The sequence below is a fragment of the Mobula birostris genome, chromosome 2 (assembly GCF_030028105.1).
Source record: "Mobula birostris isolate sMobBir1 chromosome 2, sMobBir1.hap1, whole genome shotgun sequence".
NCBI lineage: Eukaryota > Metazoa > Chordata > Chondrichthyes > Myliobatiformes > Myliobatidae > Mobula > Mobula birostris.
The window spans coordinates 174,899,646-174,925,160 of record NC_092371.1 but is presented as its reverse complement, the minus strand read 5'-3'; the positions used below and the strand labels follow the sequence as shown (position 1 = coordinate 174,925,160).

Below are 25,515 nucleotides of genomic sequence, written 5' to 3'. Positions count from 1 at the left end.
GGACACAACAGTATGCAGGACAAGCTTTTCGCTGTTCTTCAGTATGTAAGACAATGATAAACCAATACCATATCTATATGACCATAAGGCACACAAGCTGAATTAAGCCATTTAGCTTATTTGTTATCCCTCTCAACCCCACTCTCCTGCCTTTTTTCCCGTAACCTTTGATGCCCTTACTAGTCAAGAACCTATCAACCGCCATTTTAAATATACACAATGACTTGGCCTCCACAGCTTTCCGTGGCAAAGCATTCCACAGATTCGCCACTCTCTGGTGAAAGAAAGTAGTTCTGACTTGGTGCAGTAATTTACAGTAACCTGTAAACCTGTCTGAACGTCACTAAGGCAACTGGAGCACCCAAAGGGAACTCCTGACCACATGCACATCATAAACACAAGAGAATTTGCAGATGCGAAAATCCGGAGCAACACACACAAAATGCTGGAGGAATTCAGCAGGTCAGGCAGCATTAAACAGTTAATGTTTCATGTTGAGACCATTCATCATGAATGGGAAAAAAGGGGGAATAAGACAGAGTAAGAATGTGGGGGAGAGAAAGGATTACAAGCTGGCAGGTGATAGATGAGACCAGGTGAGGAGGTAGGTAGGTGGGTGGGGGAGGAAAAGGATGAAGGAAGAAGCCAGAAAGAGTTAGTTGGAAAAGGTAAAGAACTGAAGAAGAAGTAACCTGATAGGAATGGAGAGTGGACCATGGGAGAAAGGAAAGGAGAAGCATCAGATGGAGGTGTTGGGCAAGGGAGGACAAGAGAAGCAGTGAGAGGGAAACCGGAATGGAGAATGGGTAAAGAGAGAAGGATGCAGGTGATTGCTGCAAGTAAGAGAAATTAATGTTCATGCTACACACAACAAAGCTGCTGGTGAACGCAGCAGGCCAGGCAGCATTTTTAGGAAGAGGTACAGTCGACATTTCAGGCGGAGACCCTTCGTCAGGACTAACTGAAGGAAGAGTTAGTAAGAGATTTGAAAGTGGGAGGGGGAGGGGGAGATCCAAAATGACAGGAGAAGACAGGAGGGGGAGTGGTGGAGCCAAGAGCTGGACAGGTGATAGGCAAAAGGGATACGAGAGGATCATGGGACAGGAGGCCCAGGGAGAAAGACAAGGGGGGGGGGACCCAGAGGATGGGCAAGGGGTATAGTCAGAGGGACAGAGGGAGAAAAAGGAGAGTGAGAGAAAGAATGTGTGTATAAAAATAAATAACGGATGGGGTACGAGGGGAGGTGGGGCATTAGCGGAAGTTAGAGAAGTCGATGTTCATGCTATCAGGTTGGAGGCTACCCAGACAGAATATGAGATGTTGTTCCTCCAACCTGAGTGTGGCTTCATCTTTACAGTAGAGGAGGCCGTGGATAGGCATGTCAGAATGGGAATGGGATGTGGAATTAAAATGTGTGGCCACTGGGAGATCCTGCTTTCCCTGGCGGACAGAACAGACATTTTAATTTCAGGTTACCCCTTCACTCCAGGAGAAATATGCTCAGTCATTCCAATCACTCCCCATACTTACATCTTCCTATCCAAACAACAGTCTGGCGAAAGGCAGTTCAGATGAAGGATCTCACCCAAAATGACGACTGTCCATTTCCCTCCACAGATCCTGCCTGGCTCACTGAGTCCCCCAGAGTATTGTTTTTAACATGAACACAAGATATTCTGCAGAGTAACACATAAAATGCTGTAGGAATTTTGAACATCCTGTTTACAACATTGATTTTAACATCTTAGTGAATTTACTCTGCGCTCTCTTTTTTGCATATGTCGAGCAAAGCTACACACACTACTCTAGGGTTGGTCTCGCCGGTGTGTTGTTTTTCCCCCATTGTTTCTCTTAATACCACGTGCAAGATCCTCTAGGATTTTATTTTTAAGGCTGAAGTTTCACTGCACAATAAAAGTACTAAAGCAGTAAGGCAAAAGTTAAATGATTCTCATCAAAATCACCCATGCATTTCATTATTGTGTCAAAATTTTAATTGCAGGATGCAAAATCAAACACCTAAAGAACTATTACTCTTCATTGTCTTCATGAATGTTTTCTGTGTTATTATTACAAAAAGATTGAATGGTTCCCTAGAAAAACGTGAATGCAGTTTTGATCTTACAATCTACCTCACTATGACCTTGCATCTTATTGTGTGCCTGCACTGCACTTTTTCTTTCTTTCTCCCTCTCTCCCTCTATATCTATTTCCTATTGTAATTTATAGATTTTATGCAATGTGCTGTACAACAAATTTCACAATGTATGCAATGATATTAAACCAGGTTCTGATTCTGACTCCAATCTGTATGGATGACAAGCAAGACAAGTTTTGCACTGTACCTCGGTTTATATGACAGTAATAAAGAAACTTATCTGCTGCTGTGTTTGTTAAAGGTGAGGTAAACTTGAGAGGTCAACATTTTGTAGATTTATGATTGTCATCTCATTATTTGATACCTAGAATAGTGTGTAATGAGATGGGTGAAGAAAACAATGTATTACTGCTTTCACACAATGACCACTTTATTAGGTACACCTGTATACCTGCTTGTCAATGCAAATATCTAATCAGCCAATCATATGGCAGCAACTTAATGCATAAAAGCATGGAGACATGATCAACAGATTCAGTTGTTCAGAACAAATATCAGAATGGAGAAGATTATGATCTAAGTGACTTGACTGTGGAATGATTGTCAAAGCCAGACAGAGTGGTTTGAGTAACTCAGAAACAGTTCATTACCTGCGATTTTCATGCACAATAGTCTCTAGAATTTACAGAGAGTGACATAAAAAACAAAAAAAAACATCCAGTAAATGGCATTTCAGTGGGTGAAAACACCTTGTTAGTGAGAGAGATCAGACAGGAATGGCCAGAATGGTTCAAGCTGACAGGAAGGCAGCAGAAACTAAACTCAAGTAACCACATGTTACAACAGTGGTATGCTGAAGAGCATCTCTGAATGCACAACATGTCAGACCTTGAAGTAGCTTGGCTACAGCAGCAGAAGATCATGAACATGCATTCAGTGATCACTTTAGTAGGTACTTGTAAAGTGGCCATTGAGTGTATATTGGCAATGCTGGTTATTAATTCCAATGTTGGCCAGTGCTTCCAACCATCACTCTCTTCCTATTGTATTTTTGCAGTGGTTTTTGGACAATTTGCATATTTTCAGACAGCACTGAATGACATGGTGGAGCTGTTTGATGGACACAGCCAACAAGACAGGCTTCTTGGTTCTCTTTCTGGATCACACTCTGGTAAGTTTTACCTTCCTACAATCCTTAAGGAAAAATAAAATTTAGTAAGCAAGTATAAGGTAGCACTAGTTCATTTAGAGTTTGTATATAACCACGCCTTACACATGCCCACACATCCATTTAGAGTTTGTAAGGTGGCACAAATATATTTTAAGTTCTGTAGAATAGTTAAACATGGATCTCTGACTCTGACAGTGTTAAGGGTGAAAGGTGAAATGTTTACAGGTAACATGAGGGGGAACTTCTTCACTCGGAGGCAGTTGAGAGTGTGGAACAAGTTGCCAGCAGAAGTGGTGGATGTGAATTTGATTTCAACACTTAAGAGAAATTTGGATAGCTTATGAAAGTAAGCTAGCCAATAATATCAAAGAGGATACCAAAAGTTTCTGCTGATACATAAAGTGTAAAAGAGAAGTGAGAGTGGTTATTGGACCCCTCATTGAAACTTATCAACTGGTGAAAACCTTGGTAGAGTGGATGTGGAGAGGACATTTCTGATGGTGAGAGAATCACAGACCAGAGGACACAGCCTCAGAATAGAGGGTTGTCCTTTCAGAATGGAGATTAGAAGGAATTTTTTTAGGCTGATTGTGGGGTGAATCTGTGGATTTATTGCACAGGGAGTTGTGGAGATGTAGTCTTTAAAGTATATTTAAGGCAGAGATTGATAGATTCTTGATGGATTGGGCCGTGAAGGAGATTAGGCTGAGGGAAAAATTGGATCAGTCATAATGAAATGGCAGAGCAGACTTGATGGGCCAAATGGCCTAATTCTGTTCCTGTATCTTATAAATGTGTGGATGAGAAGGGTTTGGAGTGCTATAGTCTGGGTGCAACTTGATAGGGCAAGGTAGAATAATTACATGGCATGGACTGAATGGCCTGTTTCTGTGCTGTTATGCTCTATCACTCTGTGACTCTAGTGACATTCCTGAGATTCCAAAGAATGTTACTGTTTCATTGGAGAAATAGAAAGAGTGGAAGATTTTTACTTGAAAGTAAGGGACTTGCTAGCCCAAGCTGGTGGGGATATAAGAAGCAGAATATTCAAAAGATAAAATTGTTGTAAAGCTAAAACTTCAAGGAAACTGAAAATGTAGATCTAAAAAAAACAATGTAATAATGTGTAATATTTGTAAGTAGGTGTGTTTGTCAGAATCCCATATTTGAATATGATCGCAGTGAATTTGCAGCCTCTTGTAAGATTGGTGTGAGGTCAGGTGTGAGGGCAGTTGTGGTTGTTTCCATAAAGTATGTTCTATGAGGCAAGACTTGTCATGATTTTCTCACCTTCATTAAGATGATAAAACATAAGAGTAGAATTAGGCTATTTGGACCACCAAATCTGCTCTGATTTATTATCTCTCTCAACCCCATTCTCCTACCTTCTCCCCAACCTTTGACACCCATTCTAATCAAGAACCTATTAACCTCTGCTTCAAATACACCCAACATCTTTATCTCCACAGCCACCTTTGGCAATAAATCCTACAGATTCATCACACCCTAATTAAAAAAAAATCCCACCTCAGCTGTTTTCTGTGAACTTTTACTGATCAATAGGAAGTGAATTAGGAAGGTTTGTAGAGTGATGAATGGCAAAGGGAATATCTCTGATAGGGTGAGACCATGGCCAAGACGCCATTCAGTGTCATCCTAAATAAAGATAATACTTTGTATATTGGAGAATCAGCATAGAAGACTACACACAGCACATGTATTTTGGCCCGCAATATGTGCTGCCCTTTTAACCTGCTCCAAGATCAATCTAATCCTTTCCTTTTATTTAACCCTCCACTTCTGAATCATCCATGTGCCATTGTAAGAGTTTCTTGTATGTACCAAATGTATCTGCTTCTACCACCATTCCTGACAGCATGTCCCATACACCCACCAATCTCTGTTTTTAAAAAAAACCTTATTGCTGATATTCCCCCTATATTTTCCTCCAATAACCTTAAAAAATTATGCTCTGCCATATTAGCCACTAATCATAATCCAAATTACGTTTAGGATCAGTGATATAAGTCATGAAATGTTTTGCAGCAGTAGTACATAAAAAATTGCTGTAAGTTACAATAAGAAATATAAAAACACAGTACAATAGAAGAGCATAAAGTGAGGTTGTGTTAATGGCTTCAAGGACCATGCAGAAATCTAATGGCGGAGGGGAAGAAGCTGTTCCTAAGACACTAAGTTTGTGTCTTCAAAATCCTGCATCTCTTTCCTGATTTAATTCAAAGGTTTTCTGAATTAAAATTCTACTCATGAAACTATACAGTGGATTAAAAAATATAAGTAAAGTCTATATTTTGTGATTACCAATATGATCTTTATTTCTTTACTTGGATGCTTTTCTTTTTCTGTGAATTAGTGTGTTCTCAAAATTTGTTTTCCTGAAGTCTGTTGCTCCAAATGAAAATGCACACAACAAAAATAAAACTGCAGATGCTCAAATAAGATTGAAAACTGCTGGGGGCATCTCTTTCCAAAAGACATGTTCAAAGTGTTTATCTACAGGTGGTGTTTAAAAATGCATAACCATAATGCACTTGGGAAACAGCAGGTCAAACTGCAGGTCTCACCCTACCAGAAATATTCCTTTTGCCATGCACCACTCTACTAACCTTCCTCACTCATTTCCCATTGAGCAGTCAAACAGCAGCTTGTCTTTCAGGTCCAAGACCCTTTGTTAGAACTTGACAGAAGGGAAAAAATTAAGCTAGTTTTGAGTGGGAACAAAGGTGGAGGAAGGATGGATGGAACAAAGGGAATATTTCTGATGGGTTGAGACAAAACTAATATCATAGTTCGAAGCATGTTGCATTTTTTAATCACTGTTGTGTGGTGTAAAATAGCAAGTGTGTGAGGCATGCCCAATAGGCCAAATAATGCTAATAAAAGAACAAAAAAATGCAACCAGAATGAACGCAAGTAAACAGAATGAAAGAAAGTTACCTTAATATTGAATAGTTTGGAATGTGCAATGTGTCCAGATTCAGAATCAGTCTTATTATCACTGACATATGTATATCATCAGTATAGTGCACTACAGTGGATTCCAGTTAACTGGGTCATCGGTCAATCAGGGCAGCCATTTATTTGGGACTAAAAGAACAAAAACTAATCTAGAAAATAGTCAAGATTCCCTTAATTTATTTGGGACGCAATGTTGTTTAATTGAGGCAGGAGAGTATTGCTGAACAGTTTCTAACTAACGTCAGTTGCATGCACTTGTGTAGCCATTAGCCACAACACTGTGCTCGGGCAAACAGTTTTTAAATAACATCACTTGCATGTGTTTGTGTTCAAACAACAGCAATTTTTGTCACTGATAGCTGGCTAGAAGTAAGCAGTAAGACCATCGAGAACCCTTTTGCTCACTGTGGTTTCAAGCATTCAGGCCTAGAGTGCCAGAAACAGCTGTGAGTAAAATGAAATGTGTTCACTCCTTCAACAGGGCCTGTTCTGCGTTGCAGCTTTAAATAAATAAATTAATCTATAAGGATCATTGAGATGACTATTCAGCTGCTTGGAGCCACCTTAAGTGTGGTCCACTGTCCAACGTTGTCCAGATGCTTAACTTGCATCTCTCCAAACAGATCCTTTACTCCCACTGGAAGGAAAGTCAGTGCGTCCCTGGTGGACAACGGAAACACTTCAAAGATAATATCAAAATTAGCCTGAAGAAATTCAATATTACATCTAAAAACTGAGAAGATATTGCACTGAATAGATGCTCCTGGAGGAAATCTGTTCAAGAGGGAGCTATGCCATATGAAAATAATCTCTGCTGTTCCACAGGTGTGAACAGACAGACTGAATAGACCCAACCACTAACCACAGCCACCATTTACTTGTGACCACTCTGCACCTGAATATGTGGATCCCAGATTGGCCTCCACAGCCACGTGAGGACCCACCAATAGACAACCCCTTAGGAGAGCATCATACTCGAGTGATCACATTACATTGTCCAACTGATCACGCTGCAGCTATTATCTTCAGCTGTACATTGACAGTTTCAGTCTTGCCTCTCGTAACCTCATCTCACCTTATGACCAAACAATGGGCATTTACTGCAATTCTTTATGATGTTGAGACAAGCTTGTGTAATATAATGCAATATTCCTTGAGGGGAAGACTCTTCTTAATCTTCCCATTTTCTTTTCTGTGGCCTCTGCTAGTGTTTTAATAAGGATTAAAGATGAGCTTTAATTGTCCCATGTACATCAAAATAGACAGTGAAAAGAGTTGTTTGTATCAAATCAAAAATCAATGAGAATTGTACTGGGGCAGCCTGCATGCATTGCCATGTTTCAGCACCAACATAACAGGTCCACAACTCACTACCCCTAACTGGAACGTCTTTGGGATGTGGGAGGGAACCGGAGCATCTGAAGGAAGCCCATGTGGTCATAGACGAACGTAGAAATGCCTCACAGATGAGTGGGGATCAAATCCCCGTCTTAGAGAAGGTGCTGTAGAGCGTTGCACTAACCGCAATGTTACCATGATGGGAATGGAGTTGGGGAATTTAGTAGAGTGGCTGTAGGGTCAATAAATCCACGATTCAGAGTTATGCTTAATAAAGTGTATAGTTCTTTCCTTATTCTCCCGGTGATATATTTTATAAACTAACATCCTGTGTAAGTTCGGATTACATCTATTATCAAAATAAACAATATTGGGATTCACCCTTCTTGCTAGCAGCTACAAAACAAATAAACACAATAGACTCCACAATAAACTGCACTCCATATAGGCTGTTAAACATCCAGTGTGCAAAAAAGAACAAATCGTGCAAACAATTTTAAAAAAAGTGAACAGATAATACACAGAAGATGAACCGCAGAGTCCACAAAGGTGAATACACTGCCACTGCAGCTGGTCAGGAAGCCCAATGTTCTGCATTAAATCTCAGCAGTTCATCGCAGGGACGAGTGCTGACAATTGAAGGCCACAGTGCAGAATCAGCTCAGCACTGGGGTGAGTAAAGCCTCACGAAGCAGTGAGTGGAACACTCGTTTGTTCTTTGCCCTCAGCCTCTTAATTGAATAAAAAAAGTGAATAAAGACTTTGGGTCTCTTTACCATAGAGAGCATCTTCACATCAGCAATTACTGTATAGTATAGCTTGGTGTATCATCTCAAAACATATGAAATCTACAGTGAACTGTCAGGTCAGCAGAAAAGGTCACTGGCTGCAGTCTACCATCACTCCAGGACTTGTATGTGACCAGGATAAAGAAGCAGGCAGGAAAAACCATTGCAGACACTACCCACCGTGCAAACTGCTTTCTTTTCTGGAAAAAGCTCCCTTCTGGAAAATGCAATTAGGTTATGAAAGCAAAAACTTCATGCCATCTTAAAAGTTTCTTCCCCCAAACAGTTAATCTGTTTAACCATTCAGTTACCTCCCCCACCTCTTTTTATCTTTACCTCAAGCACTGCACTGCACTGTACTGTAAACATGTCAGACTACTTTTCATAATGCTTTTTACATTAATATACTTACATTGTAAATATTCACTGGTATTTATGTATTTATTCACATCTTATTCTGTATCTGTACTTTCACCTGTAACTTTATTTTTATATAATTCTTTATTCTTTATAATTGTTGAATGCGGTTGTTTGCTGTTGCATGCCGTGCCCTGACCAACTCCCTACCTCAAATTCCTAATACACGTAAATGTATATGGCAATTAATGATAAATTATTTTACCATTAAAAAATAAGCATGTTCTCGATCCTCAATGCAATATTTTCCATTCCTCAGGAGAAACCTTGCCTCTGGCTACATCGAACCAAATTTTGCTCAGATTCAGTGCGAAGAGTAGAGCATCATCGAAAGGTTTTCACTTTGTTTATCAAGGTAAGGTATTCAAAATGATTGCTTCTCCAAGAGGATTTGAGTTGGATCATGTGACATACAAGATGCTTAAAAAGCAATTTGAGTTGTACAGGTAAAAGTTAGTTTCATCTGAGTGGTCTTAAAAGATAAGACAATGAGACCATGTAGTCATAAAGAAGGATCTTGACCCGAAATGTAAACGTTTTCTTCCTTATGCTGCCTGATTTGCATTTTGTGTGTTAAATAAGACCATAAGACACAGGTCTAGAATTGGGCCATTCAACCCATTGAATCTGTTCCACCATTCAATCCTGGCCATTCAAACCTCTCTTAACCATTTTCATCTGCCTTCTCCCCATCATCTTTGACATCCTGACTAATCAAAAATCTATCAACCACCATTTTATATACTTCCTTTTATTTAGAAATCCAGCATTGTCATAGGCCCTTCTGGCCCATGACCCCACACCACCTAATTACATCCAGGTGACCAATTAACCCACTAACCCATAAGTCTGTGGAAAATGGGGGAAACCAGAGCACCCAAAGGAAATCCACAAGGTCAAGGGGTGAACATACACACTCTTTACAGACAGCGGCAGGAAGTGAGTCCAGCTTACTGGCACTGTCATAGCATTATGTTAGCCACTACACTACTGTGCCACCCAATGACGTAGCCTGCACCAGTGACAATGGATGTCACAGATTCACCACCTTCCAGTGAAAGAAGCTCTTCCTGATCTCTGTTTCAAAAGGATGTGCTTCCATTCTAAGGCTGTGTCCTCTGGTCCTAGACTCCCCCACTATAAGAAACATCCCCTCAAGCCATTCAATTCTGGAATAATTTTTGTGAACCTCCTTTGAATCCTCTCCAGTTTCAGCACATCCTTTCTAAGATAAGATGCCCAAATCTGCTCTCAATACTCCAAGTGAGGCCTCACAAATGCTTTATCAAGTCTCGAAATTACACCTTTGCTTTTATATTCTAGTCCTCTTGAAATGAATGGTAACATTGTAGCAGTGTGCTACACACAGCGCTAAAATAACCACACGTAGTCGGTGAGTTGGAGTTGCGGTGAAAGAGATTTATTCAAACTTCGCGGCCGGCTTTAAAGCCTTCCCGTTCCCGCCCTCCTTGGGTGGGACTGCTGTGGGGAATACATATTCCCAGACCCTTTCTGCGCGTGGGATTTTCCCCCTGCTGGTGAAGATGGCCTGGCGCCCTTTTTGGGGCCGGCCCTCTGCCTGCACGCGCTGTTTCGTGAGCTGGTTCGTGTGTGCTTGAAAGGGGTCGCGCTCCCCCGCCCCCCTCAGAACCGGCGATACCTCCCCCAATGTCCACAGCCTGGATCGGCCTCTGTTTGGGAGGTCTGCCCCTGCGCTGCGGTTCCTGACCCTGGACCAGCTGCACCAAGTCCACATGGGCCGGTTTGAGTCGGTCCACCGTGAAAACCTCCTCCCTCCCCCCAATGTCCAGCACGAACGTGGACCCGTTGTTCCTGATCACCTTAAACGGCTCCTCGTAGGGCCGCTGTAGTGGTGCCCGGTGCCCACCCCGTCGTACAAAAAGAAACTTACAGTTCTGCATGTCTTTGGGTACGCAGGTCGGGCTCTGTCCGTGCTGTGAAGGGGGTATGGGGGCCAGGTTACCGAGCCTCCCCCGTAGTCTGTCCAGGACTGCTGTGGGTTCTTCCTCTTGCCCCCTTGGGGCTGGTATGAACTGTCCTGGGACGGACGACCAGGGGTGCGCCCTACACCAACTCGGCCGACGAGGTGTGCGGATCTTCCTTGGGCAACGTGCGGATTCCGAGCAGGACCCAGGGAAGTTCATCCACCCAGTTCCAGGCGGGCCATGACAGCCGACTTCAGGTGACGGTGGAAACACTCCACTAGTCCTTTCGACTGTGGGTGATAGGCAGTTGTGTGGTGTATCTGCGATCCTAAAAGGCTGGCCATAGCTGACCACAGGCTGGAGGTGAACTGGGCGCCCCTGTTGGAGGTAATGTGGGCCAGTACCCAGAAGCGTGCTACCCAGGTTGCGATCAGTGCTCGGGCGCAGGATTCGGAGGTGGTGTCGGTGAGCGGGACTGCCTCTGGCCATCTGGTGAACCGGTCTATCATAGTTAGGAGGTACCGCGCTCCTCGCGACACTGGCAGGGGTCCCATGATATCCACATGGATGTAGTCGAACCTCCGGCGGGTGGGTTCGAACCACTGCGGCGGAGCCTTGGTGTGCCTCTGCACCTTGGCCGTTTGGCACTGCATGCACGTTTTGGCCCATTCACTGACCTGTTTACGAAGCCCATGCCACACGAATCTGTTGGAGACCAGCCGGACGGTTGTCCTGATAGAGGGGTGCGCTAAGTTGTGAATGGAATCGAAAACCCGCGGACGCCAGGCTACGGGGACGACGGGGCCGGGTTGGCTGGTAGCGACATCACGTAGTAGGATCCTCTCACCTGGGCCTACGGGGAGGTCTTGAGCTGCAAACCGGAAACTGCAGTCCTGTAACTAGGGATCTCAGCGTCTGCCTGCTGTGCCTCTGCCAGTGCTGCATAGTCCACCCCCTGGGACAGGGCCTGTATGGTAGGTCTGGATATTGCGTCCGCCACGACGTTGTCCTTTCCCGAGACATGCCGGATGTCCGTCGTGTACTCGGAGATGTAGGATAGATGTCGCTGCTGGCGGGATGACCAGGGGTCGGACACCTTCGTGAACGCAAAGGTAAGCGGTTTGTGGTCTGTAAACGCGGTGAAGGGCCTACCTTCTAAGAAGTACCTGAAATGCCGGATTGCCAGGTATAGTGCCAATAGCTCCCAGTTGAAAGCACTGTATTTGAGTTCAGGTGGTCGTAGGTGTTTGCTGAAGAACGCCAGGGGTTGCCAGCGACCCTCGATGAGTTGTTCCAGCACTCCACCGACCGCTGTGTTGGATGCGTCCACTGTGAGGGCAGTAGGAACGTCCGTTCTAGGGTGCACTAGCATCGCAGCATTTGCCAAGGCTTCTTTGGTTTTAACGAAAGCGGCTGCGGCCTCTTCGTCCCAGGTAATGTCCTTGCCCTTACCCGACAACAGAATGAACAGGGGGCGCATGGTTTGGGCTGCTGAGGGGAGGAAACGGTGATAGAAATTCACCATACCCACGAATTCCTGCAGGCCTTTGATTGTGTTGGGTCGGGGGAAGTGGCGGACTGCGTCTACCTTGGCGGGCAGCGGGGTTGCCCCATCTTTAGTAATCCTGTGGCCCAGGAAGTTGATGGTGTCGAGTCCGAACTGGCATTTGGCTGGGTTGATTGTAAGGCCGAATTCACTCAGGCGGGAGTAGAGCTGGTGGAGGTGGGACAGATGCTCCTGCCGACTACTGCTGGCTATGAGGATGTTGTCCAAATAGATGAATGCAAAGTCCAGGTCACGTCCCACCACGTCCATTAGCCGCTGGAACGTCTGTGCGGCATTCTTTAGACCAAACGGCATTCGGAGGAATTCGAAAAGTCCGAACAGGGTGATGAGTGCTGTTTTGGGGATGTCGTCCGGATGTACCAGGATTTGATGGTATCCCCGGACGAGGTCTACCTTGGAAAAGATCCTTGTGCCGTGTAGATTTGCTGCGAAGTCTTGAATGTGCGGCACAGGGTAGCGGTCTGGTGTTGTAGCCTCGTTCAGTCTGCAGTAGTCACCGCATGGTCTCCAGCCCCCCCTTGGGCACCATGTGCAGGGGGGAGGCCCATGGGCTGTCAGACCGTTGTATGATCCCCAATTCCTCCATCTTCTTGAACTCCTCCTTCGCCAGTCGGAGCTTGTCTGGGGGAAGCCTTCGAGCACGGGCGTGGAGGGGTGGTCCCTGGGTCGAGATGTGGTGCTATACTCCGTGTCTGGGCATGGCTTTCGTGAACTGCGGTGTCAGTACTGATGGGAAATCCGCCAGGACCCTGGTGAATTCGTCGTCGGACAGCGTGATGAAGTCCAGGTGTGGGGCTGGCAACTGTGCTTCACCCAGGGAGAACATTTGAAAAGTCTTGGCGTGGACTAATCGCTTCCCTTGCAGGTCAATCAGCAGGCTGTGGGCTCGTAGAAAATCTGCCCCCAGGAGTGGTTGGGCCACGGCGGCCAGTGTGATGTCCCACGTGAACTGGCTGGAGCTGAACTGTAGCCGCACCGTGCGGGTGCCGTAGGTTCGTATTGTGCTGCCATTTGCGGCCCTCAGGGTGGGTCCCGGTTCTCTGTTGCGGGTGTCGTAACTCATTGGAGGTAAGACGCTGATCTCCGCTCCGGTGTTGACCAAAAAGCGGCATTCCGACTGCTTGTCCCAGACATACAGGAGGCTGTCCTGATGGCCAGCCGCCGTAGCCATCAGCGGCGGCTGGCCCTGGTGTTTCCCGGGAATTTGCAGGGTGGTCTACAGCGGCAGGCTTCTGTGCCCCACCGCTGGTGGTAGAAGCACCATTGTTGGTTGGGCTCCTCACTCCCTTTGCCGGGTTCTGTAGGCTCTGCTGCCGGGCCTGGTCTGGTCTGCCGTTGGGCACACGGCTTTGTGATCTGTGCGACGGATGCCCCTCTCTTTTTCTTGGCATTCCACAGCGCATCTGCCCGGGCCGCCATCTCCCGGGGGTTGCTGAAATCTGCGTCGGACATATGTCCTCGGGCAGTTGCTCTAGGAATGCCTGCTCAAACATGAGGCAGGGTTTGTGTCCTTCAGCCAGGGCCAGCATCTGGTTCATTAATGCTGACAGCGGCCTGTCTCCCAAACCGTCCAGGTGCATTAAGCGGCGTGCTCGTTCGCGCCGTGAGAGTCCGAAAGTCCTTGAGCAGGGCTTTGAATGCTGTGCATTTGCCGTCCTCCGGGGGCGACTCTATAAACTCCTCAACTTGTGCAGCAGTCTCCTGGTCGAGTGAGCTCAGCACATAGTAGTAGCGAGTGGACTCCGAGGTAATCTGCTGAATGTGGAATTGTGTTTCTGCTTGTTCGAACCACAGATGGGGTCACAGCGGCCCAAAGCTTGGCAGTTTTAACGAAACTGCGTGAACAGATGCGGCGTCGGTCATCTCTGGTCCAAATATCGTTTGGGCCGTCGGGGTCACCAATTGTAGGAGTGTGCTACACACAGCGCTAAAATAACCACACGTCATCAGTGAGTTGGAGTTGTGATGAAAGAGATTTTTTCAAACTTCACGGCCGGCTTTAAAGCCTTCCCGTTCCTGCCCTCCCTGGGCGGAACTGCTGTGGGGAATGCATATTCCCAGACCCTTTCCATGCGCGGAATTTTCCCCCTGCTGGTGAAGATGGCCTGGCGCCCTTTTTGGGGCCGGCCCTCTGCCTGCGCACGCTGTTTCGTGAGCCGATTCGTGTGTCCCAGAAAGTGGGTCGCCACAACATTACATTTGCCTTCCTCACCTCAGACTCAACCTGCAAATTAATCTTTAGGGAATCCTGCACAAGCACTCCCAAGTCCCTTTGCATCTCATTTTTTTGTATTTTCTCTCCATTTAAGAAATAGTCAACCCTTTTATTTCTTCTATCAAAGTGCATGACCATATACTTCCCAATATTGTATTCCATCTGCCATTTCTTTATCCATTCTCCTAATCTGTTTGTCATGCTGTAGCCTCTCTACTTCCTCAAAACTACCTGCTACACCACCTATCTTTATATCATCTGAAAACTTTGAAACAAAGCTATCAATTCCATCATCTAAATCATTGACATGTAACATAAAAAGAATCGGTCCCAGCACAGACCCCTGTGGAAAAGGCTCCCTTTATTCCTACTCTTTGCCCCCTGCCAATAAACCACTGCTTTATCCATGCTAGAATCTTTCCTGTAATACTATGGGCTTCTAGCTTGTTAAGCAGCTCATGTGTGGCATCTCGTCAAAGGCCTTCTGAAAATCCATGTACACAACATCAACCGATTCTCCTTTGTCTATCCTGCTTGTTATTTCATCAAAGAATTCCAACAGATTTGTCAGGCAAGATTTTCCTTTAGAACATAGAACATAGAATAGTATAGCACAGTACAGGTCCTTCGGCCCACAATGTTGTGCCGACCCTCAAACCCTGCCTTCCATATAAGCTCCCACCTTAGATTCCTCCATATGCCTGTCTAGTAGTCTCTTAAACTTCACTAGTGTATCTGCCTCCAGCACTGACTCAGGCAGTGCATCCACGCACCAAGCACTCTCTGAGTGAAAAACCTTCCTCTAATATCCCCCTTGAACTTCCCACCCCTTACCTTAAAGCCATGTCCTCTTCTATTGAGCAGTGGTGCCCTGGGGAAGAGGTGCTGGCTATCCACTCTATCTATTCCTCTTATTATCTTGTACACCTCTATCATGTCTCCTCTCATCCTCCTTCTCTCCAAAGAGTAAAGTCCTAGCTCCCTAAATCTCTGATCGTAATGCATACTTTCTAAACCAGGCAGCATCCTGGTAAATCTCCTCTGTACCCTTTCCAATGCTTCCACATCCTTCCTATAGTGAGGTGACCAGAACTGGACACAGTACTCTAAGTGTGGCCTAACCAGAGTTTTATAGAGCTGCATCATTACATCGCGACTCTTAAACTCTATCCCTCGACTTATGAAAGCTAACACCCCATAAGCTTTCTTAACTACCCTATCCACCTGTGAGGCAACTTTCAGGGATCTGTGGACATGTACCCTGAGATCCCTCTGCTCCTCCACACTACCAAGTATCCTGCCATTTACTTTGTACTCTGCGTTAGAGTTTGTCCTTCCAAAATGTACCACCTCACACTTCTCCGGGTTGAACTCCATCTACCACTTCTCAGCCCACTTCTGCATCCTATCAATGTCTCTCTGAAATCTTTGACAATCTTCCACACTATCTACAACACCACCAACCTTTGTGTCGTCTGCAAACTTGCCAACCCACCCTTCTACCCCCACATCCAGGTCGTTAATAAAAATCACGGAAAGTAGAGGTCCCAGAACAGATCCTTGTGGGACGCCACTAGTCACAATCCTCCAATCTGAATGTACTCCCTCCACCACCACCCTCTGCCTTCTGCAGGCAAGCCAATTCTGAATCCACCTGGCCAAACTTCCCTGGATCCCATACCTTCTAACTTTCTGAATAAGCCTACCATGTGGAACCTTGTCAAACGCCTTACTAAAATCCATATAGATCACATCCACAGCACTACCCTCATCTATATGCCTGGTCACCTCCTCAAAGAACTCTATCAGGCTTGTTAGACACGATCTGCCCTTCACAAAGCCATGCTGACTGTCCCTGATCAGACCATGATTCTCTAAATGCCTATAGATCCTATCTCTAAGAATCTTTTCCAACAGCTTTCCCACCACAGACGTAAGGCTCACTGGTCTATAATTACCCAGACTATCCCTACTACCTTTTTTGAACAAGGGAACAACATTCGCCTCCCTCCAATCCTCCGGTACCATTCCTGTGGACAACGAGGACATAAAGATCCTAGCCAGAGGCTCAGCAATCTCCTCTCTCGCCTCGTGGAGCAGCCTGGGGAATATTCCATCAGACCTCGGGGACTTATCTGTCCTAATGTATTTTAACAACTCCAACACCTCCTCTCCCTTAATATCAACATGCTCCAGAACATCAACCTCACTCATATTGTCCTCACCATCATCAAGTTCCTCTCATTGGTGAATACTGAAGAGAAGTATTCATTGAGGACCTCGCTCACTTCCACAGCCTCCAGGCACATCTTCCCACCTTTATCTCTAATCGGTCCTACCTTCACTTCTGTCATCCTTTTTTTCTTCACATAATTGAAGAATGCCTTGGGGTTTTCCTTTACCCTACTCGCCAAGGCCTTCTCATGCCCCCTTCTTGCTCTTCTCAGCCCCTTCTTAAGCTCCTTTCTTGCTTCCCTATATTCCTCAATAGACCCATCTGATCCTTGCTTCCTAAACCTCATGTATGCTGCCTTCTTCCACCTGACTAGATTTTCCACCTCACATGTCACCCATGGTTCCTTCACCCTACCATTCTTTATCTTCCTCACAGGGACAAATTTATCCCTTACATCCCGCAAGAGATCTCTAAACATCGACCACATGTCCATAGTACATTTCCCTGCAAAAACATCATCCCAATTCACACCCGCAAGTTCTAGCCTTATAGCCTCATAATTTGCCCTTCCCTAATTAAAAATTTTCCTGACCTCTTTGATTCTATCCTTTTCCATGATAATGCCAAAGGCCAGGGAGCGGTGGTCACTGTCCCCCAGATGCTCAGTCACTGAGAGATCTGTGACCTGACCCGGTTCATTACCTAGTACTAGATCTAGTATGGCATTCCCCCTGGTCGGCCTGTCCACAAACTGTGACAGGAATCCATCCTGGATACACTTAACAAATTCTGCCCCATCTAAACCCTTGGAACTAATCAGGTGCCAATCAATATTAGGGAAGTTAAAGTCACCCATGATAACAACCCCGTTATTTTTGCACCTTTCCAAAATCTGCCTCCCAATCTGCTCCTCTGTATCTCTGCTGCTACCAGGGGGCCTATAGAATACCCCCAGTAGAGTAACTGCTCCCTTCCTGTTCCTGACTTCCACCCATATTGACTCAAAAGAGGATCCTGCTACATTACCCACCCTTTCTGTAGCTGTAATAGTATCCCTGACCAGTAATGCCACCCCTCCTCCCCTTTTTTCCGCCCTCTCTATCCCTTTTAAAGCACTGAAATCCAGGAATATTGAGAATCCATTCCTGCCCTGGTGCCAGCCAAGTCTCTGTAATGGCCACTACATCATAATTCCATGTATGTATCCAAACTTTCAGTTCATCACCTTTGTTCCTGATGCTTCTTGCATTGAGGTACACACATTTCAGCCCTTCTACCTTACTGTCTTTACACCGTTTATTCTGTTTCTCTTTCCTCAAAGCCTCTCTGTATGTTAGATCTGGCTTTACTCCATGCACTTCTTTCATTACTCTATTGCTCTGGGTCCCATCCCCCTCGCAAATTAGTTTAAACCCTCCCGAACCATGCTAGCAAACCTACCTGCAAGGATATTGCTCCCCCTCGAGTTCAGGGGCAACCCATTCAATCTGTACAGGTCCCACCTTCCCCAGAAGAGATCCCAATGATCTAAAAATCTAAAACCCTGCTCCCTGCACCAACTCCTCAGCCACGCATTCAACTGCCACCTCCTCCAATTCTTACCATCTCTGTCACGTAGCACTGGCAAAAATCCTGAGAACATCACCCTTGAGGTCTCGTTCTTCAGCCTACTGCCTAATTCCCGAAACTCACACTTCAGGACCTCATCCCTCTTCCTGCCTATGTCGTTGTTTGAGGAAACCATGCTGACTATTGCCTATTTTATCAAGTGCCTCCAAATACCTGAAGATCTCATCCTTACTAATCTACTCCAACATCTTCCCAACCACTGACATCAGACTAATCAGCTTAAAGTTTCCTTTCTTCTGCCTCACTCCCTTCTTGAAGAGTGGAGTGGTCTTTCAGAACTCTGGGGTGTGCACCATCTGGTCCAGGTGACTTATTTAATTTCAAACCTTTCAGTTTCCCAAGGATCTTCTCTCTCGTTATGGTAACTTCACAGACTTCATGCCCCCGATACGTAGAATTTCCACCATATTGCTACTGTATTCCACTGAGAAGATATTGGTCTTTTTCACATTGACAGTGGTGGGTGCGTGGAAATCACTGCCAAAGATGGTGGTTAATGCTAGATACATTTGTGATATTTAAGAACCCTTAGGTAAGCACATAGATGATATAAAAATAGAGCTTAATGTGAGCGGGTAGGGTTACATTGAGCGTAGAATGAAATAAGGGGTCAGCACAGCATCAAAAGACAAATAGCCTGTGCTGTACAGTTTTATGTGCTATCTGTTTTTCTTACAAATACTGACCATCTTGTGAACTCTTTTTACTCATTTGCTGCATCGAGATTTGTAACTGCTGTGAGCATCAGCATTAAACTTCCTCTCGGCAATAGTGACTGGTCTTCAACCAAGTCTTCCTGTAACCAGTCAAGCACCAAGGAGCAGAGGTGGATGAGGGTATTTAGCATCAGTTGCAGGAACTTGTCATTCCACCTACTAGAACAGACAGAGTTTGACCTGGGAGACATTGAGGACTGCTGATAACTGCACTTGTTTATACCTGGATAGTAAAAGAAAATAATGAGAAATCTCATCAACCATACATCCTCGTTAACTGTGATAACTTTCTGAGCTATTTTATGATTCCTTCCACCTAATTTTACAGTTCCTTACAAAAGTGTGCCAAAAGGAATTATTGCATCCACTAGCTTGTCAGTAAAAGCCTATAAACACCTCTAAGAATAGCAGGTGAACGATGAACATGTGCAGTAATCTTCCCTGTAAAATCAATCATTTTATTTTTCACTTTCCATTCCAGGTTGACCTTATTTTGCATTCGCTTTCACGAAGCGCTGATTTTTATGTCACTGCAGAATGTAACATTAACAGGAAGGGGAAGAATAATTGATGTCAGTAAAACAGCATTCCACCCCCCTGCCCCCAAATTCTGTCTTCTCATGACCAAGCACACCAAAATTGAAAAAGTGTGACCTTTACGGCAATCTAATTTGCAGTAGTTAGGAGGTTCCATTCTGCAGTGTGCTGGCAGGAAAATGCATTATTCCAAACTCTTGCATGAGAAATTGGTTCCAGCTGTCAACTTCATTGACTCAGTGAATTTTATTGGTGTTGCTAATTTGAATAATATCTGAAAGTTTTGCTCGTGATCTTGAATATATTCTCCATGCTTATTTAATTAGCAAAGATTCAGGAAAGAGCCACTAGCATCATCAAGGATCCCATCCACCCTGCTGGTAGACTGCTTGTCCCACTTCCATCAGGGAGAAGGTTACACAGCATCCATGCCTGGATCACCAGACTCCGAATCAGCTGCTTTTCCCAAGCCATCAGGCTGATCAACATCTCAATAAACTAATCCACCCTACCCTACCACATCCCAGTACTACCACTGCTTTATCATTTCTTATTGGTAACCTTATGTGCAGACACTCCTGTGCTTTAATTTGTGGACATACATCAATCTATCTATATAAGCTACCTTCTGCATTTATATTTATTGTGTTCTTCTTATTATTGTGTTCTTTATCTTTTTTGTGCTGCATCATAGAAACATAGAAAATAGGTGCAGGAGTAGGCCATTTGGCCTTTTGAGCCTGCACCGCCATTCAGTATAAGGGCCATATCTAACTCCCTCTTAAATATCGCCAATGAACTGGCCTCAACTGTTTCCTGTGGCAGAGAATTCCACAGATTCACCACTCTCTGTGTGAAGAAGTTTTTCCTCATCTCGGTCCTAAAAGGCTTCCTCTTTATCCTCAAACTGTGACCCCTCGTTCTGGACTTCCCCAACATCGGGAACAATCTTCCTGCATCTAGCCTGTCCAATCCCTTTAGGATTTTATACGTTTCAATAAGATCCCCCCTCAATCTTCTAAATTCCAGCCAGTATAAGCCTAGTCGATCCAGTCTTTCATCATATGAAAGTCCTGCCATCCCAGGAATCAATCTGGTGAACCTTCTTTGTACTCCCTCTATGGCAAGAATGTCTTTCCTCAGATTACGGGACCAAAACTGCACACAATACTGGGATTCAGACTAACAATTATTTTGTTCTCCTTTACGCTTGTGTACTAGAAATGGCATTAAACGATCTTGATTCTCTTGAACAAAAGAAGCAAACCAAAAATAAATCTCTCAGGAAGTGTGGAAATCTGAGTTTTGGTCTTCAGAAGTTAGGAAATGATCAAGAAATATAATATTAATGAAGAACATACAACACTACAGCATAGTACAGGCCCTAAGGGCCTTGGAGTTGCCGACCTTTTAGCCTACTCTAAGATCAATCTCACCTTTCCCTCCCACATAGCCCAATCCTTCATTGTCATCTGGTCTGAATTCTGGAATGTCCGATTCAAGTGCATAACAAAAAATAATATAATTCAGCAGTAGAATTGTAATAATTCAGCGTTTTATTCTGAAAGACAATAAAGGCAGGATAATAATACAGGTCTTGAAGGACTTTACTTGCATTCCATCTATACAGATTGGGTCAGTAGTGTAATGGTTAGCATTACATAAAGCATAGAACACTACTGCACTGCGCAGGCCCTTCAGCCCACAACATTGTGCCAACCATCTGTTGGTTGTTAATGCAAATTACACATTTCAGTGTATGTTTTGATGTACACATCATAAATAAACTTGAACATTGATCTTGAATCTTTAATCAGGGTTTCCTCCACCAATCTTTCATGGCCAGGTGGCAGAGAACGCAGCAGGAACATGCAGTCAGTGGTCTTTCTTGAGATAGCTACTGTATCTAATAAAGTGGCCACTGAGTGTACGTTCATGATCTATAGTTCATCTACTTAAAGGTCCGACATGTTGTGTGTTCAGAGATGCTCTTCTGCAAACCACTGTTGTAAGTGTTTTCATTTGAGTTACTTCTTGTCAGCCATTTTCCTCTGACATCTCTGAGTGATAAGGCTTTTTTTGCACACAGAACAGCCGCTCACTAGATGGATTTTTTGCACCATTCTCTGTAAACTCTAAAGACTTTTGTGTGTGAAAATCCCCTGTCTGGCACCAACAATCACACCGCAGTCAAAGTCACTTAAGTCACATTTCCTCCCCATTCTGATGTTTGGTCTGAACAACAATTGAACCTCTTGTCCAAGCTTTTATGCATCAAGTTGCTGACACATGATTGGCTGATTAGATATTGGCATTAACAAGCAGGTATACTTAATTAGGTGGTCATGGAGTGTATAAAGAATGAAAAACCAATGTAAGTCAGATAGAGAGATTCTGAGTTGATTTACTATGGATGTATTATGAGAAAGAGACTGCCAACACGGGAAAAAAGAAACAAATACAAGGTTTTAAAAATTTATTTTTATCCCGCTGTTTAAGAACAGAAGCATTGATGTGAACCATAGATTGTTTCAATCGGTAACATTTCACAGTTTACGCCTGCAAAATAATCAGTTTGAGAAAATAAATGCAGTGCATTCTCAGATTGTGAAAGCCCTTCAGGGATAAGTTTGAAATACCTGAGACAGGAGAGTTATGAACTGTTCACGCTTTTATTTTAGAGCATTATTCAGCTTTGGAGTGCAAATCCTGATCTGTTGATATCCTCAAATTTTATACCAAAAAAAAAAGCCTGTTAAAAGACTTTCCCTGTTGCATTATGGTCATGTAATGGGAGAATTTTCCTGAATTATTATTTTCCTTTCCAGCTGTTCCACGTACTAGCGCCACTCAATGTAGCTCGGTTCCCGAGCCCAGGTATGGCCGGAGAATAGGATCGGAATTTTCCGCTGGCTCCATTATCCGTTTCGAATGCAACCCAGGATATCACCTTCAGGGCTCCACAGCCATTCGATGTCACGCTGTGCCTAATGGCTTGGCGCAGTGGAATGACACGATACCAAGCTGTGCAGGTAAGTGTGGAGGAAATTGTTTCTGTTTCGTGATCCAGGAAATCTGCGTGTGTTGAAACTTGCAATTGTTTTCTTTTCAGCGAGGTGGTAATGAATGCAAATTTACTGACCATAAAAGCTATCACAACTGTGCTGTATCTCAATAAACAGCATTTCATGACTGCCCGATCAGCTACAAAAACAATTGATTCTCCATTCCATAAACATGAGATTCTGTAGATGCTGGAAATATTGAGCCAACACACACAAATGCTGAAAGAAAATGTGGGAGGGAAGGGTTAGATAGATTCAGTAGGTTAAAAGCTGGGCACAATATTGTGGGCTGAAGACCCTGTATTGTGCCATAATATTCTGTGCTCAGTGATTCTTTCCTTGCTCAAAGTGACCATTGCTTTGGATATGTGACAGAAATATTTCATACCATATTTGAGGTGAAGCCTCTGTATGTTTTTATCTAGGATCTGTGTTCTAATCAACCAAGTCAGGCAGGATCTCTGGAGGGGAATGAACATTCAACACCTCGGGTCTCCTCTTGAAACATTGACTGTTTATTCCCCTCTATAGATTCTGCCTGACCTGCTGAGTTCCTCTGACATCTTGTGTGTGATTCTTGCATTGATTCACTTTATAAATGTCCACCTTTTTACAATCAGTAGATGTTGGATGAATCATGGTCAAACTCTGGAGTGCTGTAGTTAGACAACACTTTGACTAACATTTCCTCTTCAACAATTAGCCCGATGAAAGCTGTGTATAGAGTCCAAGAAGAGAGAGATTATGAGTAATGCACACAACTTGCAGGAGGACCACAGGAGATCAGGAGATGAACAAACAAATATTCAGAGGTTCATTTATTATCAAAGTATTCAACTCTGAAATTATTTAATTCTCTGGGGAACCATGAAACCGAGAAAAAAAGAAATGCAACATAATTGAGCAACCCCCAAATCCCACCTCTTCGCAAAAAAAATGAACAAAAATGAAACAGCCACATGAACCCCCAAATCTCCCCTCCTGCACAGAAACCAAGCAAAATGGATCAGGCACGTCGACCCCCAAATCCCCTCTCCGCAAAAAAAAAGAGCAAAACAGATTAGGCAGACTAACATCCCAATCCTTTCTCCCCCACACAAAAAAAATGAACAAAGTAGATTAGAAACATCAACACCCACATTCTGCTCCCAACACACAAAAAAAAGATCAGAAGAAAAAAGCACGATATAAAAACTATGAGACTGAAAAAGAGAGTCTATAATGTCAGTCCACAATCAAAACACAGAAAAAGCCTAGGCAACACTCTCCAGGCGCTGTAGCAGGCTCTTTCCTCTCCAGTACAGAGCAGCTGATCAAAAGGCAAGCATCCAACGCTTACCCTCTGCACTCGCTTCAATACTTCAACCTCCCTGTCCCTCTAATCAGCGAACAATGGAAGCTTTAATTGGCGATGTGTCCAACATCGGCTTGTCCCCCACCCTGCGGCCTGCCTGCTACAATGTTTGTGCATGCTGCCTCTGTCCCCTAGAGTCCTCTCAGAGACTGCAGAGTGCTGAAATAATCTCCAAACAGCAAAATGCAGGCTCTAACAGTTTCAGAATCAATCACATATAAGATGAGAAACAAATGTAAAAGATATAGAAGTAGTGAAAAAGATGGTTTCATGATCTATCCAGAAGATGTCAACTAAAGGAGTGGTGTATTCAGGCGCCATCTTGGCCAGAAGTCCTAGAAGACAGTTGCTATTTCAGGCTGAGACCATTCATTAGGACCGGAAAGAAATGGGGAAGAAGCCAGAATTGCTTCCTTCTTCTTTCCCAGTCCTGATGAAGGGTCTCAACTCAAAACGTTGACTGTTTATTCTTTTCCATACATACTGCCTGACCTGTTGAGTTCCTCCAACATTTTGTGTTTTGCTTTGGATTTCCAGCATCTGCAGTATCTCTTCAAAGTTCAATGTAAATGTGTTACAAAATACATGTGTGTCACTATATACAACCTGAGATTAATTCTCTTGCAGGCATATTCAGTAACCTAAGAACTGTAATAGAATCAGTGAAAGACTCCACCCAACAGGGTGGACAAATAACCAGTGTACAGAAGAAAACAAAATGAGCAGATACAAAAGAAAAAAAATAAATAAGCAATAAATATTTAGATGAAAAGTCCTTGAAAATGAGTCCATGGGAGGTAGGAGCAATTCAGTGATGGAGCAAGTGATGGTGGGTGAAGTTACCCCCACTAGTTCAAGAGCCTGATGGTTGAGGAGTAATAACTTTTCCTGAACCTGGTAGTGTGAATCCTAAGGCCCCTGTACTTTCTTTCTGATGGCAGCAATGAGAAGAGAGCATGATCTGAGTGGTGGACGTCCATGATGATGGATGCTGCTTTCCTTGGACAGTACTCCGTGTAGATGTGCTCAAAATTTAGCTAACTTAGGTTTTAGCTATGATATACTGGGTTGTATCCACTACTTGTAGGGTTTTCCATTTAAGGGCATTGGTGTTTCCATTCCAGGCTGTGATGAAGCCAGAGTTTGGAAGGCAAAACAGTGTGATGAAATTCAATTATCAGGTCACATAAAGTAAGGTAGTATCTGAAGGGATGAGGAAAGTCAGGCCAGGGGAAGATTAAGACGGCCCTCCTGACATCAGCATTGATGTGCACCCCACCCCACTTCCTGAAAGTCAAAATTATAGACCCAACAACCCTCAAGAAATTATTCTGATAGTATTCATCATTAAGAGTTGGAGACCAAAATTGCACAAGTTAGACACACAAAATTCCATAGGAACTCAGCATCTATGGAGAGAAATGAACCTTCAATGTTTTGGACTGAGTACCTTAAAGTAGTTATATTCCCACCGTCTTGGTCTCTATCTAGGTCTGTGCAGTGTATGGTAGCATAGCAG

At 44.1% G+C, this 25,515-nt stretch overlaps 1 protein-coding gene across 1 annotated transcript in view; it reads left to right on the top strand.

Moving 5' to 3' along the window:
* csmd1a (CUB and Sushi multiple domains 1a) overlaps nucleotides 1-25,515 on the top strand; it is a 2,254,753-nt gene that overhangs the window by 1,856,197 nt on the left and 373,041 nt on the right. Inside the window, exons 32-34 of the mRNA XM_072251121.1 lie at nucleotides 3,156-3,269; nucleotides 9,051-9,146; nucleotides 22,406-22,609. Coding sequence (XP_072107222.1) covers nucleotides 3,156-3,269; nucleotides 9,051-9,146; nucleotides 22,406-22,609 — 414 coding nt within the window. The remainder of the gene's footprint in view (nucleotides 1-3,155; nucleotides 3,270-9,050; nucleotides 9,147-22,405; nucleotides 22,610-25,515) is intronic.